The sequence below is a fragment of the Watersipora subatra genome, chromosome 2, assembly GCF_963576615.1.
Source record: "Watersipora subatra chromosome 2, tzWatSuba1.1, whole genome shotgun sequence".
NCBI classification, from domain to species: domain Eukaryota; kingdom Metazoa; phylum Bryozoa; class Gymnolaemata; order Cheilostomatida; family Watersiporidae; genus Watersipora; species Watersipora subatra.
In genome coordinates this window covers 14,696,639-14,712,470 of record NC_088709.1, presented here as the reverse complement: position 1 = coordinate 14,712,470, position 15,832 = coordinate 14,696,639, and the positions used below count along the sequence as shown (strand labels likewise).

At 32.3% G+C, this 15,832-nt stretch overlaps 1 protein-coding gene across 1 annotated transcript; it reads left to right on the top strand.

Annotated features, from left to right (window-relative positions):
- The first annotated feature begins 1,852 nt into the window (after positions 1-1,852).
- On the top strand, positions 1,853-15,616 carry LOC137387988 (cyclic AMP receptor 3-like). Its single transcript, XM_068074503.1, has 10 exons — positions 1,853-1,916; positions 2,148-2,255; positions 3,427-3,483; positions 12,338-12,407; positions 12,535-12,622; positions 12,800-12,934; positions 13,317-13,443; positions 13,981-14,122; positions 14,531-14,665; positions 15,534-15,616. Exons 1-10 carry the CDS (start codon positions 1,860-1,862, stop codon positions 15,614-15,616), a joined length of 1,002 nt encoding a protein of 333 aa, XP_067930604.1. The 5' UTR covers positions 1,853-1,859.
- Positions 15,617-15,832: the final 216 nt, after the last annotated feature.

The window sequence follows — 15,832 nt, the reverse complement described above, 5'->3', positions numbered from 1 at the left end:
GTTGGATTATTATTAGTGATTTATATTATTTATTGATACTATATTTATCATTATTAGTGGCTTTGATGAGAATCTCATAAAGTATTGGTTTTAAAGTTTGCCAGTGGCCATTGCTCATGGTGAAGACTGAAGCAAGCCTGCGCTAAATATCTGCAATTATCATTGAAGAACTACAGCTCACTAACCATTTTGTTATAAACCCCTGGTGCAGAACTTCTATATGGAAACATCAGAAGCTGGTATCAGCCAAAAGGCATAGCCAGAGTTGTAAAAAACTGCTTTTGTTATCAAGCTCATGTGAAAAAGACAACTTGAATAAGTCATAATGGAAAGCAAAGTTTTCTCTCCTGATGAACTTGTTTTCTTTAGTAGGACCAAGACAAGCTCACAGATACCTGCATAGCTTAAACACATGGATGACAGGGTAGACCTGATCCATTGAATTTCTAAATTTGGCAAATTTCGATTTGATTTTGCATAGTGTTAAATTTTTTGAGTTTAAAGAAAGTCTTTAGGACTTGCACAACCGGTTTGCAGTCCTTTTAGCTTATGCGATCACTTTTAGCTCCTGCCATGACTCTTTTTCAATATAACAGCTGGAACAGTTCTCTCCGAACTATTCTGCATCAGAGTGCCTTACATCCTCACATGTATGAAAGTTGTCTTTGACCAGTAGTTCTTTTAAAGTTGATAGGAACCTACCAGATAACTCATCCTCATGCTTTATGTAACTGTAGAACTCACAGTGACCTCCTCTTTTACTTTCAGAGTAAAGTGGTCCCAGTATGCAGCCAGATCTGATTCAATGTTTTCCTAGTCAATGTCTGACAGTTCAAATGTCCAGAAAAACATTTTGTTATACAAACAATACATAAACAAATATTGTCAGCAAATTGGCAGTTTTTAAGCTCTCTTCTGTTCAGCCCATAACGCAATTCATACACTCAAAACAGTCGATCGCCGCATGTAACTTGTCCACAAAATGTAACTTATCTACTTCTGTTTTATCTTTCTAGTCATACTACTGCAGCTAGAGTTACTAAGGATCTACAATGGTATTAGACCTTATATTTCATTTATATTTTATTGATAGAACACCTGATTCTTGATCATATTTTACTTATTACACACAGAAATACCTTAACATATGGTTACCATGTCAACCGATTAAACATTCCCATAAAAAATGAAATTCGGTAAGTGAAGTATTTTACCAAAGACCACAGGATAATACCAATTACCTAATTTATATCAAGGAAATAGATCAAGGGAGTATAGAATACTCCCGTTGCTCAAAATAAATTTCATAAACTCTCACGAAAATAACTAGTTGCGAGTTTCAGCTTCTCCGGGTAAGTTTAGATTGTTTCCAAGTGTCAACAAATTTTCTCTGTTAGTTAAATCTTGCATGAAGTTGAATTTGTAAACAGTAACTATGGTAATAAGCATTACTTATGCATTAATAATTACGAATAGGCATTACTTATGTATTAATAATTACTAATAGGCATTACTTATGCATTAATAATTACTAATATGCATTACTTATGCATTAATAATTACTAACAGGCATTACTTATACATTAATAATTACTAACAAGCATTACTTATGCATTAATAATTACTAATATGCATTACTTATGCATTAATAATTACTAACAGGCATTACTTATGAGTTGGAATTCTATAAAATGGCCATATATGGTATGCCACAGTTTTAAAGATAGAAACAACAAAAATTTCACAGCTTTTCTCAAAGTGTGGAAAAAGCAATTATTAAGCATGGAAGACATGTACATATTGCACATTGCATAGTACTTAATATTATACATTCTTTTTATTTTTAGTAGAAAAGCATCATGAATACAACAAATGAAGTGGAACTATTGGATTGTGATCTTCCAATAGGAGAATGCGTAATATATATGCTATAGCACTCATTCTCATGGCTATATTGCATGACAGTTATTTAGTTTATCATTTTAGGTTTACCCTGATTACAGTTGTTACACGTTAAAGTCTTTTGGTAAATGATTGTTATTATCTGATTTTACAATGTTGCTGTATTTTGTAAAATTTTCTCCTTGACATTGTTATTATTGGTAATCATGTTTTTATAAGCCCATAAATAACACAATTTTTTACAGGAAATCGCTCGGAAAGTCAAATATGGGTTGAGCTCATTATCTGTTGTGGTTCTTCTGATGGCTTTCTCCTGCATTTTACTGCTCAGGAGGTTTCAGCTATCCCATGAAGTAAGTTACAGTGTTGACACTTTAATTTATTATGGAAAGAAGTCATATTAAAAATTAAGAAATAGATGTTTGTTTATATAAATGATTTAGTTTATACCAACAGTTATAATTTATATAAGTTTAAAATGATGACATACCTTTATTTCGATGTACAACTGTAACATATCATTATTTTATTATGAGGTGAATGCCCGGCATTGCACGGATATAAGCTACACATTCGTTCAAGATTTAAAACAGCTTATAAATGATTGTGGGTAATGTAGTTGCCATTGGCTAAGTTTTTTTACCCGATGAGTTTGAGTACCTTAAGCTAGTAACAAAAGCTAGTCTAGGCTAAATCTTTACTATAATAAGAGCCGCATCCATTCATCTGAAGTAAGCATTAAAAATGGCATTTTACTGGAACCGACTCCATACATTTGGCAGATGCTCAGATTTGAAGCCACTTTGCCACGGTTGGGAATAGTCGTTCTTATAATCATTACGCATCATGATCTCTCAGGCAATCATGGTCTTTAAGCATGCTAGTGGTAATCAATAATATTTTTGCAAGTGCAAGCCTTTGGGAAAGTCTGGGCACGTATTTTACTTTTGCGCCTGTAAAAAATGGCAGGTGTAATAAGTATGTTCACAATTATTCTATAGTATGGTAAGGTTGTCGTGTGGTGCTATGGTTAGTGCGCATCTTTGCAAAACTGGTGTTTCTGAGTTCAACTTCAGTACAAAGCATTTTTGGTTTGTGCATATTTTATTGCTATAACTAGACATACGACAGATGGTAGAAAAATGACAGACAAACACTTAAGTTCATATATATATAGACTATTACTGAAAGAATTATTGTTACAGAAAGTTTCAAAGTTATTCGTCAATATTTACCAGGAAGCAAAAGTTACTAGTTATGAATTTTTATACTATATTTTTAATCTGTATGTTCTTGTTTTTTATTTGCTTCTAATTGTACAGTGGAAACTTGGCAATGTTGCTATTCGTTTGACTAGCTTTGGACTTTTGTATTGATTACATGTACTTGCATTAGTTTTAAGACTTCATGCTGGTGTTGTGGTTGAAAGCTAAGGTTCCAAATCAGTAAAGTTTATTACAACCACATGCATAAATAACTTTGTAATCTTTCTAAAGTTTTATGCCCTAGCATTTATTATTTTAGCGGATACTATGCAACCTCCTTCTGGCAACTTTTGGATACACAATAACATTTCTATCTGTAAGTATTTAAAAACTTTAATGCCATAAACTGCTTATCCCTAGAGTACAGTTAGAAGATTGTTTCTTGCTTAAAAAGGTTATTGGTGATGATGCATCAGTTTCTAAAGAGTTATACTTCTTCTCTTTGTTTAGTCACATTGTCAAACATGTTTATAAATCTATTAATATTACATTAAATCGATCAACTTAGATGATGCCTGATTTGATGACTAAATTCGAAAAGCGATGTAAAAATGTAGTATTGTGTATGATTAGTGCTGCACGATAACACGATATAATTCGATATGACGATATATTTTAGTGGATGATTTTATATTTGGTCAGTTTTCAAGTCGATTTGAATATCGAAGCCAATATTTTATCGAAATATCGGCTGATTTTATTTTGCAAAAATTGAGTTGTCTATTTTCTTTATTGTAACGAGGTGACAACTCCTGTTTTTCAACCGATATTAACCAATATCCTCTCATATTGTTCATGTTAAAGCCTAACACTATATATATCGAAAGAAGACAACTCCAATGTTTGATATTTTTCGATATTCGATATATTTTGAGACCAAATAATCGAATGTACATGCAAAGATATCGTGCAGCACTATGTATGATATGTATATAGTATTGCGAGAGTTGCTTTGGGCGCAATGTCACAACAGGCTGTATAATTTGTGCTCTCTCCACTGTTCTTTTAAAGTTTAAAAACATTCAGTAAAGCAATGACTGATAAATCAAAAGGGAGGGAAAAATCATGTTTTGATACTAATAAATAAGAGCAGATAGATGAATTAGACAGTCAGACTTCTGAAGAAGAAACAAGTAAAATAATAAAATCCAGTAGGCTTTCATATGTCTTGTCCAGGATCATATCTTTGCACAAAAAATAGATCACACCAAAAAGACTAAAACTACCTACAAAATTCTGGGTAAGTTTGAAAACTCATAAAGAATAATATGTTGTACTGCTCCATTCATGAGGTTTTCAAGCTTGGTTTTATGATTTACTTATCATTCCACTATAAAGTGAAGTCGATCAAAAAGAATATAGACCATTCTGGTCTCATTGTTCCCTCCAATATTTCAACATTGTATAATTTGACGTTTTACAACACTATGAGTAGAATACTTGTGAACAAGCTTACAAATCTTGACATCTTTTCCCACTATGAACATATATTAACCACCTTTGCAGACGATCAAGAGAAGGCTCTTAATGAGCAAAATAACAAAGTTCATTGGTGAGCTTTCAAAGTTGTCTTCATCCAATTCTTCATCATGTATTCAGTCAGCGCCCCCCTCCCTGTGTCTGTCTACAATTAATCATGAAGCCTCAACAAGTGCTTCATACACTACTATAAAAAAAACCACAAAAACATATAAGAGCTGCTTGAAATTGACTACTACAGTAGAATTCCTAATCTCCAGAGTTGCTGAATTGGAAGCAAAAATTGACAAGTTACAATCAACATCTACTTCCACAAAGAATCTTAAGGCTGAGTTCATCAACTGTTCATTATGGTCATCAACCCAGTTTGATAACAAACTACTAGCTATGCAAAAATCATTGCCTGATGAGCTCAAGGAACTTAAAAGTTCTTATGCTGAAACAACAAAAAGGAATCTTCATGTCTAAGGTCAAACACCACGGAAACTATCAACCAACGCCACAATGTGTTTAAATCCAAAAAGTAAATCATGCAACAAACTAAATATGCTTTCAACTTCAAATCTTACCCTAATGGATGTTGATCAACTAATTCAAGTCACAGCTGTCAAACAATCAGATCAACGTAAACAGCAGCAAACTGCTTTTGATGGAAACAACAACATTGTGGTTTCAATTCTACCAAATTTTTCACTACATAGATCATTTAATCAAGACATAGTACAGAAAGCTATTAACAGTCAGTATGGGCCAACAATCATTGAACTGGGCACAACTTCAAGTAAGATAATCCTAAGATTTTGATTCAGTTCCGATCAAGGGACTGTAACTCCTTTTGCTAAAGGAGTTAATGATTTGTGTAAATCTGATCTCTTTGATGTTTGATGTTGTCCTGTAGACTGTCTATTGATCCAGATTCTCTTAAAAATATTTTTTTTTAAATTTAAATTTTAAAAATAAAAATTGAAAAGTTTTTTTAAAACATAAAAAAAATGTTGTTATTGCTAAGAGTACGCCACTCAACGTAGATGACAATAAAATTAATCAAGATATCAAAGATATTGACCCTAATACTTTTATATTAAGATTGTTCAAATATGGTAAAAGATTGAGGTCCTTGAAGGTTAAGCTTTCTTCATCCCTGTTCTACCAAAGTGCCATCTTCCATATAATAAGTAAATTATCAGCTCATTGTTTATGTAATGCCAAACTTCTTGAATGATAGATCTCACTAAAGGATTTTACATTACCCATGTAAATGTTAGAGGTTTATTTTCCAAAGTGAATGAGTTTGGTGAATGAGGTTTGAATGAAGAATGAAGTATTTGGTTTTCAAGTATAAATTTAATGTTACCGGTATATGTTTTTCCAAAACATTTTTTGGAGCTAGACACGGTGATGATTATTTTAAAATTTATGATTACAATATGATAAGAAATGATAGGAACTACAGTATAACTAGGTTAGTGGCTTGTAATGCTATATTCACGACTTCATTAATTTCAAGTGTTTAGAATTTGCAATTAATGAAATCGATGCTGACAGTGTTTCCATTAGTCATTCCAGTCATTTCGAAACTTTAAATAGTGTCTTTTGTTTATAGGCTTCCAAATTTAACAGAAGATTAGATAGAAGTTTTTTAGACTACGTAAAAGTGTGTCATAGCAACACTGAAAAAACTTTGATACTGGGTGATTTCAATGTCAACTTGTTGAACACAAAAGAGGGCTCCAGTTGGAAAAGTAAAATATGTAATCCTTTGTTTTTAAAACATCTGATTGGTGAACCAACAAAAGTAACTGCAAACTCTTCAACATTAATTGATCATGTATAAAAAAAATTTCCCATCATACCAAGGTTTCTGGAGTAGGCTACTTAAATTGTCTATGAGTGATCATAATTTGGTATTTGTTCTAAGAAAAATTGGTGGCACACATAACTCATTTCTCCGGAAACTCACCTACTGGTATTACTCCAGATTCGTAACTGACAATAGTTCAAATGAGTTATCCTCCATCAGATGGAATGATATTCTGATTAAAAATAACACTAATGACATTATTAGTCTATTTATTCTAAAGTTTTCTTCAACTTTCAATAAGTTGGCACCTCTTAAACTAGAAAAGTCAAGTCAGAATCATACCTATCTGACTTGAGAAAGGGTTACAGCAAAAGATGACGTGAAGAGCTATAAAACTAAGAAACTAGAGATTGGACTGCTTACAAAAAAACATGACTTTACCACAAATTTTATTAAAAGAAAAACGAACCAAAATGTATTGACTAAATTTTTTAACATTCAAGGCTCGGTGATGCGCGTAGACCTTAGCAAACTTTGATTCTTGATTCCGAATGTGAAAGATTAAAAACCTCCAAACTGTGGCACTTGCTTGACAGCTTCAGAACAAAACTCACATTTTGTATCTGATGCAAGTAAACTTTCAAGCTCAGTTTTACTGTCAGCTAATCCTTATTTGTTTTGTCAAAACACTGCTTAGAAGACCACAGTTGAAGAGTTTTTAAAATTTACACCTCGTGGTATGGTAAAATGCATCAGTAACATACCCAATTCAAAAGCAACAGGCTTAGGCGATATTTCTGTGAAAATGTTAAAAGCAACTCTTCCATTCATTGTACCTATTATTACTCATGCGTTTAACAGAATATTGATTGATAGCTGTTTTCCTTCTACATGGAAGCATGCACGGGTTACTCCTTAGTTCAAAGGAAAAGATAATAAGACCTATAAAATTTCAGCCCTATCTCAGCACTCCCTACTTTATCTAAAGTTTTTGAAAAATACCTACATATCTACATCTACTCTCAATTGCCCAAAAAGGATATTTTATGTCCTTATCAGTTTGGTGTCAGAAACAGTCACTCATGTCCCGATGCTGTTCATAAACTAATCTCATGCCGTTTAGATCTTAAAACAAGAAATAAAAAGATTTCCTTAATGTTTTAGAATTTTAGCAAAGCTTTTAACTGTGCCAATCACAAAATATCATTTCATAAACTAAAATTTGCTGGTTTTAGAAGTAATTCACTGCAAATACTTCAAGCCTATTTTCACAAAAGGTTGTCGTGAATGACAAAGAATCTTTGAGGCAAAAATAGATATTGGTGTTCTACAGGATCTCTTAATGCTCTAGTACTATTTTTAATAATAAAACAAAATAAGTCTAAGAAGATCATTTATATATATAAATTATCTTCTCAGACTTATTCCAACAAGCTTTGCATTTGCCTATGGGACTGTCTTTTGAGTCATCACAACGATGTGCAACTTTTAGAGGTGAACTGCAATCTCATCATGCAAATCATCAATTGGTGTGTTTTGAGTCACATGAAAAACAATTTAGAGAAATCTTTATTTCTTTATAATACTAATGAAAACCTTTGAAATAGCTTTACTCTTAAGTTTAACAGCCAATCTGTCACTTGTAAATGAGAAACATTATTGCTAGGATTTTTTTTGACTGACCGACTCTCTATCAGTTTATATGTTGCCATATTATCTATGGAATACATATTTATTATAATCTAGCTACGATATATGTCACAGATAATTTATTTTTGTTGAAAAAAGAGCGTTTTTACTAACTGCAAATCTACATCATATTCCAGCATATCTTATTCCAACGAATGATTTTTCCAAATCTTTGCATCTTTTGACTTTACCTACACTAAATGTTTATTTTACTTGTGTCTTCATTTTCTACATGACATTTACAGGTTTTCAACTTATTTCAACTTACATGATATGAACAAATTGCATACAACCACTAACAATTGTTTCGAAAATATCATTGCTAGCTGTTTGAACAATCTTCCTCATAATATCTGTTCTCTTAGCAGAGAAAAGCATTTTTAACACTTTGTCAAACCATTTGTTCAATTTTAGTAGCTCACTGTTGCCTTTTTTCTTTTTTAGTTTATTCTTGTTGTATGGCATAATTTGTAAAGCATTTCTATTTGAGAAGCTATCGCAAATATAGTAATAAATATACTGGTATATATATTACTATATATATATCTAACTTAAATGAATTTTACTTACTAAGCACATACTTGAAAAGAGTTTTAGTATATATTTTACAAAACTTCAAAATTTTAACTAAAATTCTATCGCTTATCTGTTTGCGAATCCGTTTTTACCATAATGAATAATGCTGAACTGAAGTATCGAGCATTGCATATCTTTTTCCGGCGTTGTGGGAAGGATTTCGGCAAATAGCATATCAACATTTTAGTGATTTCATTGTAATCAGTATAACAATCGCCAAATTTTAATTTTGAGAGAAATTTTTGTTGATATCATATGGCTGAAAACAAATTCGCCCTAGTGTGGTCAGGACGAAAAGAGAGAAGGTGAAAAATATTTTATAACAGGGACACCGTAGCTCGTGTTAGCAATGTATCAATTAGTACACCATTTAGCATGTGCAGTTGGGAAAAAGGGTATACAGTAGACACTCCTATAACGTAAATTCCAGATAACGTAAAAAAACTACGTGAATTTTTTGCTTTGTACCAATCGTAAAAAATTTCAAATAACGTAAAGTGTCCAACTGGACGAGTTAGTTTGTCTCGCCGCACTTGCGAACATGCATATAGCATTATATTTATTATATATAACTTTTGCGACATTCTAGTTTGTCAGAATAGATCGTCAAAGAAGCATAAAGTAGGATAGCTGCGCAATTGTTTATAAATACTTAGAGACGATCGATTGGTGCAGGTGTTACATCGTCGGTCTACCAAACTGAGTGGCACAAGTTGGAGTATTGTCGAAAGTTATATTTTATCCTAACCTTGACCCATAGGTACAAATGGACGACAAACAGGTAGAACAGTTTTTCATAGTAAAAAGATTCTGTTGTTTTGCCTTACTGTATACGTACAAAATATTTGTTATTAGTTTTAATTTGCAGAATAGACTTTGCTGCTTAGAAAAAATAGGCAAATCGTTGTGAATAAACGTCGAAAATGTGCAATCCCCATCAACTTGTTGTAAAACTACCGCAATATCGGTCTATAAAATCAGGATATTGATCATAAAAAGGAGAAAAGTTGCCAACGCAAACCAATAATACTGCAGTTATGGTACAGTCTACAAATTAAAATAGTTAAGTAAAGTTTTTCCTTTTTTGCATGGCCAAAGGGGCGAGTTTGGAAAGATCTTGGAACGGATTAGGCAGTTTACATGTATTTTACTGTTCTTATATTGTAAATTTACTATAGAGTAAACATTTCTAGAACGGATTCTTCACATGATAATGAATAATAATCTGAATTGGTCTACTCATATATCTAACATACTAAAGGACCTTCGTCCAGCGGTTGGACTTTTCTATAGGTTAATTATCAAAGTACTTTCCACGAGAAATAATGATTACATTATATAACTCTTTAGGGAATTCTAAACTTATTTACTGCCTCGAATCTTGGGGTAACTCACCTGACATATTTTTAAATAAAATTAAAGTCTTTCAGAAAAAGCTAGTGCAAATTATATGTCATAAACCCTTTGACTATCTATCAAAAGAATTGTTTACTCAAACTAATATTTTACCAATAGATAAGTTATATACGTTAAAGCTGCTGCTAATGGGTCATACTGTATTTCATTCAACTGGGAATGGGGGACCACCACACTCTTATAGCACTCGTCACTCTCTTCTAAATCTTCATATTCCCTTATTTACGTCTAGTGCTGGGCAAAAAACTATTCAATATCAAACAGCCTTTTATTGGAATAACTTACCTGAAAGATTGAAGAAAATTGTAAACAAATTTGACTTTGAAAAACAAGTAAAATGATATCTCTTGTTTCTCTGACTGGGGTGGGCTGAGGCCTGCCTTTATACTGCTGCTGTTGGCTGTTTTTGGGGCTTGCGCGACATTAGCTGGACTACAGTGCACCTATGGCTCCATCATCATTATCTCGTGCTCAGGTTGAGTGAATTTTGCTATAGTTTTTCATTTTTTCACTAATTTGTATTTAACCTGATATATTTACTAATATGCAGTTTATTTTTCTGTATTGTTTCTGTTGATGAAAATAAACACACACACACACACACACACGCGCGCACACACACACACATTGTACATGTAGGAGTGCTTACAGTATATGGTATGAGCGATAGAATTGTAAGAAATGCGTAGTCTTGTGGTTAGACAGCATTTAGAAACTGGTTACTGCAATCTTTGTGAGTTCAAAACCAGCACGAAGCTTTTCATTTTAAGATTTTAATAACTATAACTGGACAGACAGGTAATGACAGACGATGACAATCAATAAACTTTGAGATTTATATATCTTATCTATATATTAACAAGTTTGTCATCTGTCATCATCGGTTTGGATTTCTGTTCATCTATAGCCATTCTAATCTTGAATTAAAATCTCACATCTCACCCAAATTGATCTCTTGGTTATTGCAACTGCAGGTTTACAATCCAATTGTCTAACCACCAGACCACAAAGGCTCTTACGGCTCAAAGCCCTTACTACATACTTTATACACCCTTTTCCTGATTTCATACACTAAATGACATAATAATTGAAACTCTATGAAACACAATGCTTTTTCACATTGTCGTGAATGTCTATTTCCGGTTTTTTGTAAGGTTCTATTGCTAAATTGCTAAATTACTAACACTTTTCACACGGACAGTTGTATTATATTGAGTAGGAACAGCCTCTCCATTCTCTCACCGTTCGGTCAGATAAAGTACCAGACAGAGACACTCCTATATCTCATTTTTACATTTGTACCAGTATCAAGAAGAACCAGTATCGTCGTATTTAAAGTTTTGATGGATAGCTTCTGCTAGAACAGTAACCTTTTTTATACACAAACACTTCTATGCACAAATTGATATTCTTAATTCAACATATTCAAAATTTTTATTTTTTTGTCAGTTCGTATTAATTGTATCATTACCAAATCATCTTTTGTTGTAATCGTAGCAAAATTAATTTAGCTTAACGTAGCAGACTTAATTTAGCTATTACTTGCTAATTATTTCACAATTACATTTAAACAATTTTATGGTTGTTTTATTTTGTTTGTTAATTTATTTGAGCTGCACAAAACATTTTTTTCATGATATGAAGTTTGAAAGTTACAGTTGTTTGACAAAGTTTGAAAACCTTCACGGTTGTTTTATTTTTTCTCTTGATTTATTTAAACTGCATAAAACATTTTTCTCATGATATGAAGTTTGAAAGTTAGAATGGTAACTATTGTTATATGTTAACTATAAATAAATTTTCTGTGCAAAGAATTTTATTAGCCGGCCAACGCCGAGCAATCACCTAGTATATACATATATATATGATAATAACAAATAAATATATTCTAAAAAGCCGTCACCAAAAATGTTTTTAAATGAAATTGAGATTTTATGTTTGACGAATGTAATTAATCACAGCTAGCTAGATGTAGTGTGAATGTTATTGCTGTTCCTAGCAGCACACAATACTTGTCTACTAATCTACCACTGTCTCTTTAAGTCTGCAAGTGAGTCTGACAACATGATTCAGTCAACAGATTATCTCATGTATCATCCTGCTATATATCCCATTTTAGATAGACAAGCGGAGTGATAAGTGTTGATATTTCTCTATTTAGAAAGTTTCAGTTGAAGTGGTTCACTGACAGTTGCTAAATATATTACAGTTTTCTGGAAGACCGGAAGATTCTGGGACACCTTCTTGTCGTGCTCAAGGATTCTTCCTCCAATTTTTCTGTGAGATATCAATCAAAGTTATGATAATTTAAATTATTTTCGAGTTTGCTTTTGCGTTTTCAAAACTTGCATATATGTTCTAAAAAAAATATTTAAAAGTTATTTTTTATACATTTTCCTTTAACAGGTTTTGCTGAAATGATCTGGATTTGCAATCTGACCATCTTTGTTTACTTTATCATGATCAAGGAGCAAAACACTTCAAAACATGAAAAGTAAGTGTAGCTCACTCCCTATTAAAGGCCTTTTTCAATAAGGCTTTACGATTTATTTTTGACGTTGAAAAGTGGAAAAAAAACCTTGCATGTTTGACAAAAAAACTATGATTTAGCAGCTGTGATTATACTTACTCAAGCTTTATATTAACTGGATTATGATCTTAATTCATTCAGACTCTACACAGTTTTGGGATGGATACTACCTGCCATAGTCGCGTGCGTACCACTGTTCACAGACGACTATAAGCTATCGGCTGCATTTTGTTGGATCTCTTCCTCAACCACTGGCAACATCTTTCGCATATTACTGTGAGTCGATAATGTTTTTAAAACCTATTTGCCTTTTGCTTAATTGACAAAATACCATAGAAAATAGTCTGACATAATCCTAACATCTGTCATTGTTCTATACCTTTAGCTATACATATTCAGTCAAATGCAGACATTTTTAGTAAATTTAACACTTTCAGTACAATCAAATGTCTCTTCAGTTCACCAACTATAAAAGAACTCTCAGATGAAATGAATTTTAAAGATATACTTATAAATGCTTTCAGACAACAAGCTTGAAAATCTTGCTTTTCTTGCACAATTAACAAAACAGAGCACTGCGGAACATTAAACCTTGACACAGCCTAACTATGATCTGATTATAATATACGTGTTCAATAAACTTTGTTTTATGTTGTAGATATTTTGCTCCAGCCATAATTGTAGACATTGGAATGGTTGGAACATTTAGCTATGTTATTTGGAAAACTCGGAAAAGGTCAGACAGAAACAGAAGCCTGACAGAAACCAATAGCCAGCAGCTAAAAGTAAGGAAGTACTCCCACATGAAAACTATATACTATATACTGAGTTTCCTCTCAGCATAGGGTTTCAACAAAACTTAAGTTTAACTTTAAGCTAATCTATTACGAAAAGAGTTGTTTCATTATAACGTAGTTTGATACCAATGAGTCCCCTGCAAAACTTTGGTATATTTTGCCTGGAGGTAAACATGGTGACAATTACTATAATAATTATTTTCAGAGCACTTTAAATCTAATTTCACTAGCTTTATAAGGTTCTCAATGCAAGTTTTCATTTATTTCATTAAGTTGCTCTTCGCCAACATTTATGAAGAGCAGATGCTATAACATTGTTTGTTTTTAACACAATAACAATATACTGAATTTCTGCTACATATATCGTACGCTTGAATGCTGAGGCTGAGTTACTGACACAAGACATAATAATCAAAGATATAATAAGCCATATATTTAAGGCGTGGTATAATCATATATTTTTCAAATAAATTTGGTAGAAATTAACCAGATGATAAATACGTTACAAACTCTTATTGTTTGTAGGAGTATTTTGTTCCATTGGCTGGATATGCAGCTGCCTACCTTCTCCTCACCTTGTCTCTATTTATCACCAGGCTGACCCAAATTTCACAGACAATTACATTTGGAAATGCGATGCTTCTTTTGGTCATCAATAGTTTGTGGGGTATGTTTTATCTCATACACTTCTATATTGGATGCCTATGATAGGACCTCATTAGACGAAACCACACAAAAGCCGGTTGGTCATGGATCTTGAATTGCAAACCTATGAAAACATCCACAAGATTTAAAAATAAAGCATTATATGTCAAAGTCAAGTATAATAAATATGCTAGTTTTATTGTTCAAAATTATCCATACAATGGGAGTCATCCTCTATAATGGCTTGAGTGAACTAAAGTGCTATGGGACCAGTCAAAGTTTGAAAGTTGATTATTAGAAATAGAAATAACAGAGATACTGTCTAGACTCAGTGACCAATAATCTTCTCACCGCTAATGCTGAGCATCTACTGATGGGCTTTTTTGCAGTTGTTATACCATCCCTTGTATAACTGTCTTAATTGCTTTAGGAACTATCGTAAGCTGCTTGGTACTTCTCACCAGTAATCGCTCCAACTTTACGCGAAAGCAGTTTGCTAGTGGGTTGAAGTATTACAAAACTCTACTAAAGAGAATAATAAGCCATGAAGCTTCATCAGGAAGTGGTAAGCGTCTATTTATTTAACAACAAAAATTAATGCCAAAAAACCTTTTTGATCCAAGATTTTTATAACTTTGTAGTATTTAAGTTGTCAATGTTTCTACAAAAGTCACATCTACATCAACATGTTTTCCTTTTAGCATTTATTTCAAGCGTTTACAACAATCGTAATAAAATATTTATAATCCAGATATGCTGCAATAAACCTAAAAATGATTTTTGTTTAAATTGCATGTCGTTCATTATTTATGATCTAACTCTGATCAAGCCTTAACACTATAAGAAATGGTATATATTTGGTAGTAATGTTTTTGTAGCCTGAGCTAACGAATCAATACAAACTAATACCCAAAACAACTATTGGTTATTTAGTAAAGATGATGTATCCTTCATGCTGGTTGGTTCAGAAATCAGAGTATCTATAGTATGTTGTCAAGTGTACTACTAACTTTACAAATATCAACAACAAGAAAGTTTTAGAACTTTTACAAATTTATCAGCTGCAAGCTTTGTATATCGATTTTTTGGGTGGCTTAATTTAAAGTTTTTATTTCATTTAGTGTATCCACTTTATTTTGTTGTTCATTGAACAGAACTAAAAAGTGAATAAAAATTAGGTTACATTTTAAAGTCTATATTCCTATGAGCTTTGTAAAACATAGTTTTGTTTAAACTTTGCAAGTCTTTTGTTGTACTATGTAACAGAGTTTCATATATAAATACATCAGAGTATGAGACATACATGTAAGTTAATATATTTTTATGAGTTAAAACAGAAAAACACAAATATAATTCAACACATGCATATAATTCTTGCATTATATAATGAAGTTTCTATGTTTTTTGCAACTAAGAAATCTTTTGTGATGCAGGGCTTATTGAAGAATACATGCCCGGTACACCATTGGACACACCTGCAAGCACCCTGCCCAGAAACCAGAACAATGATAATTAACACAGTGATCAGCAAAGGGAACATGACACAAAGAAAACTGCCACTATAATTTTGTTCTAACGACACGCACATATTATATCTAGAATTATTGCAGATGAGGGTTTTATTTCAAAAGTTGTTGATTTAACTAGCTCAAATATTATGATAAAATTATTTAAACTTAACATTTTTGGCAGAAACTCTTTCATCTTCTAATCGCTTCCTTCTAATATTGTG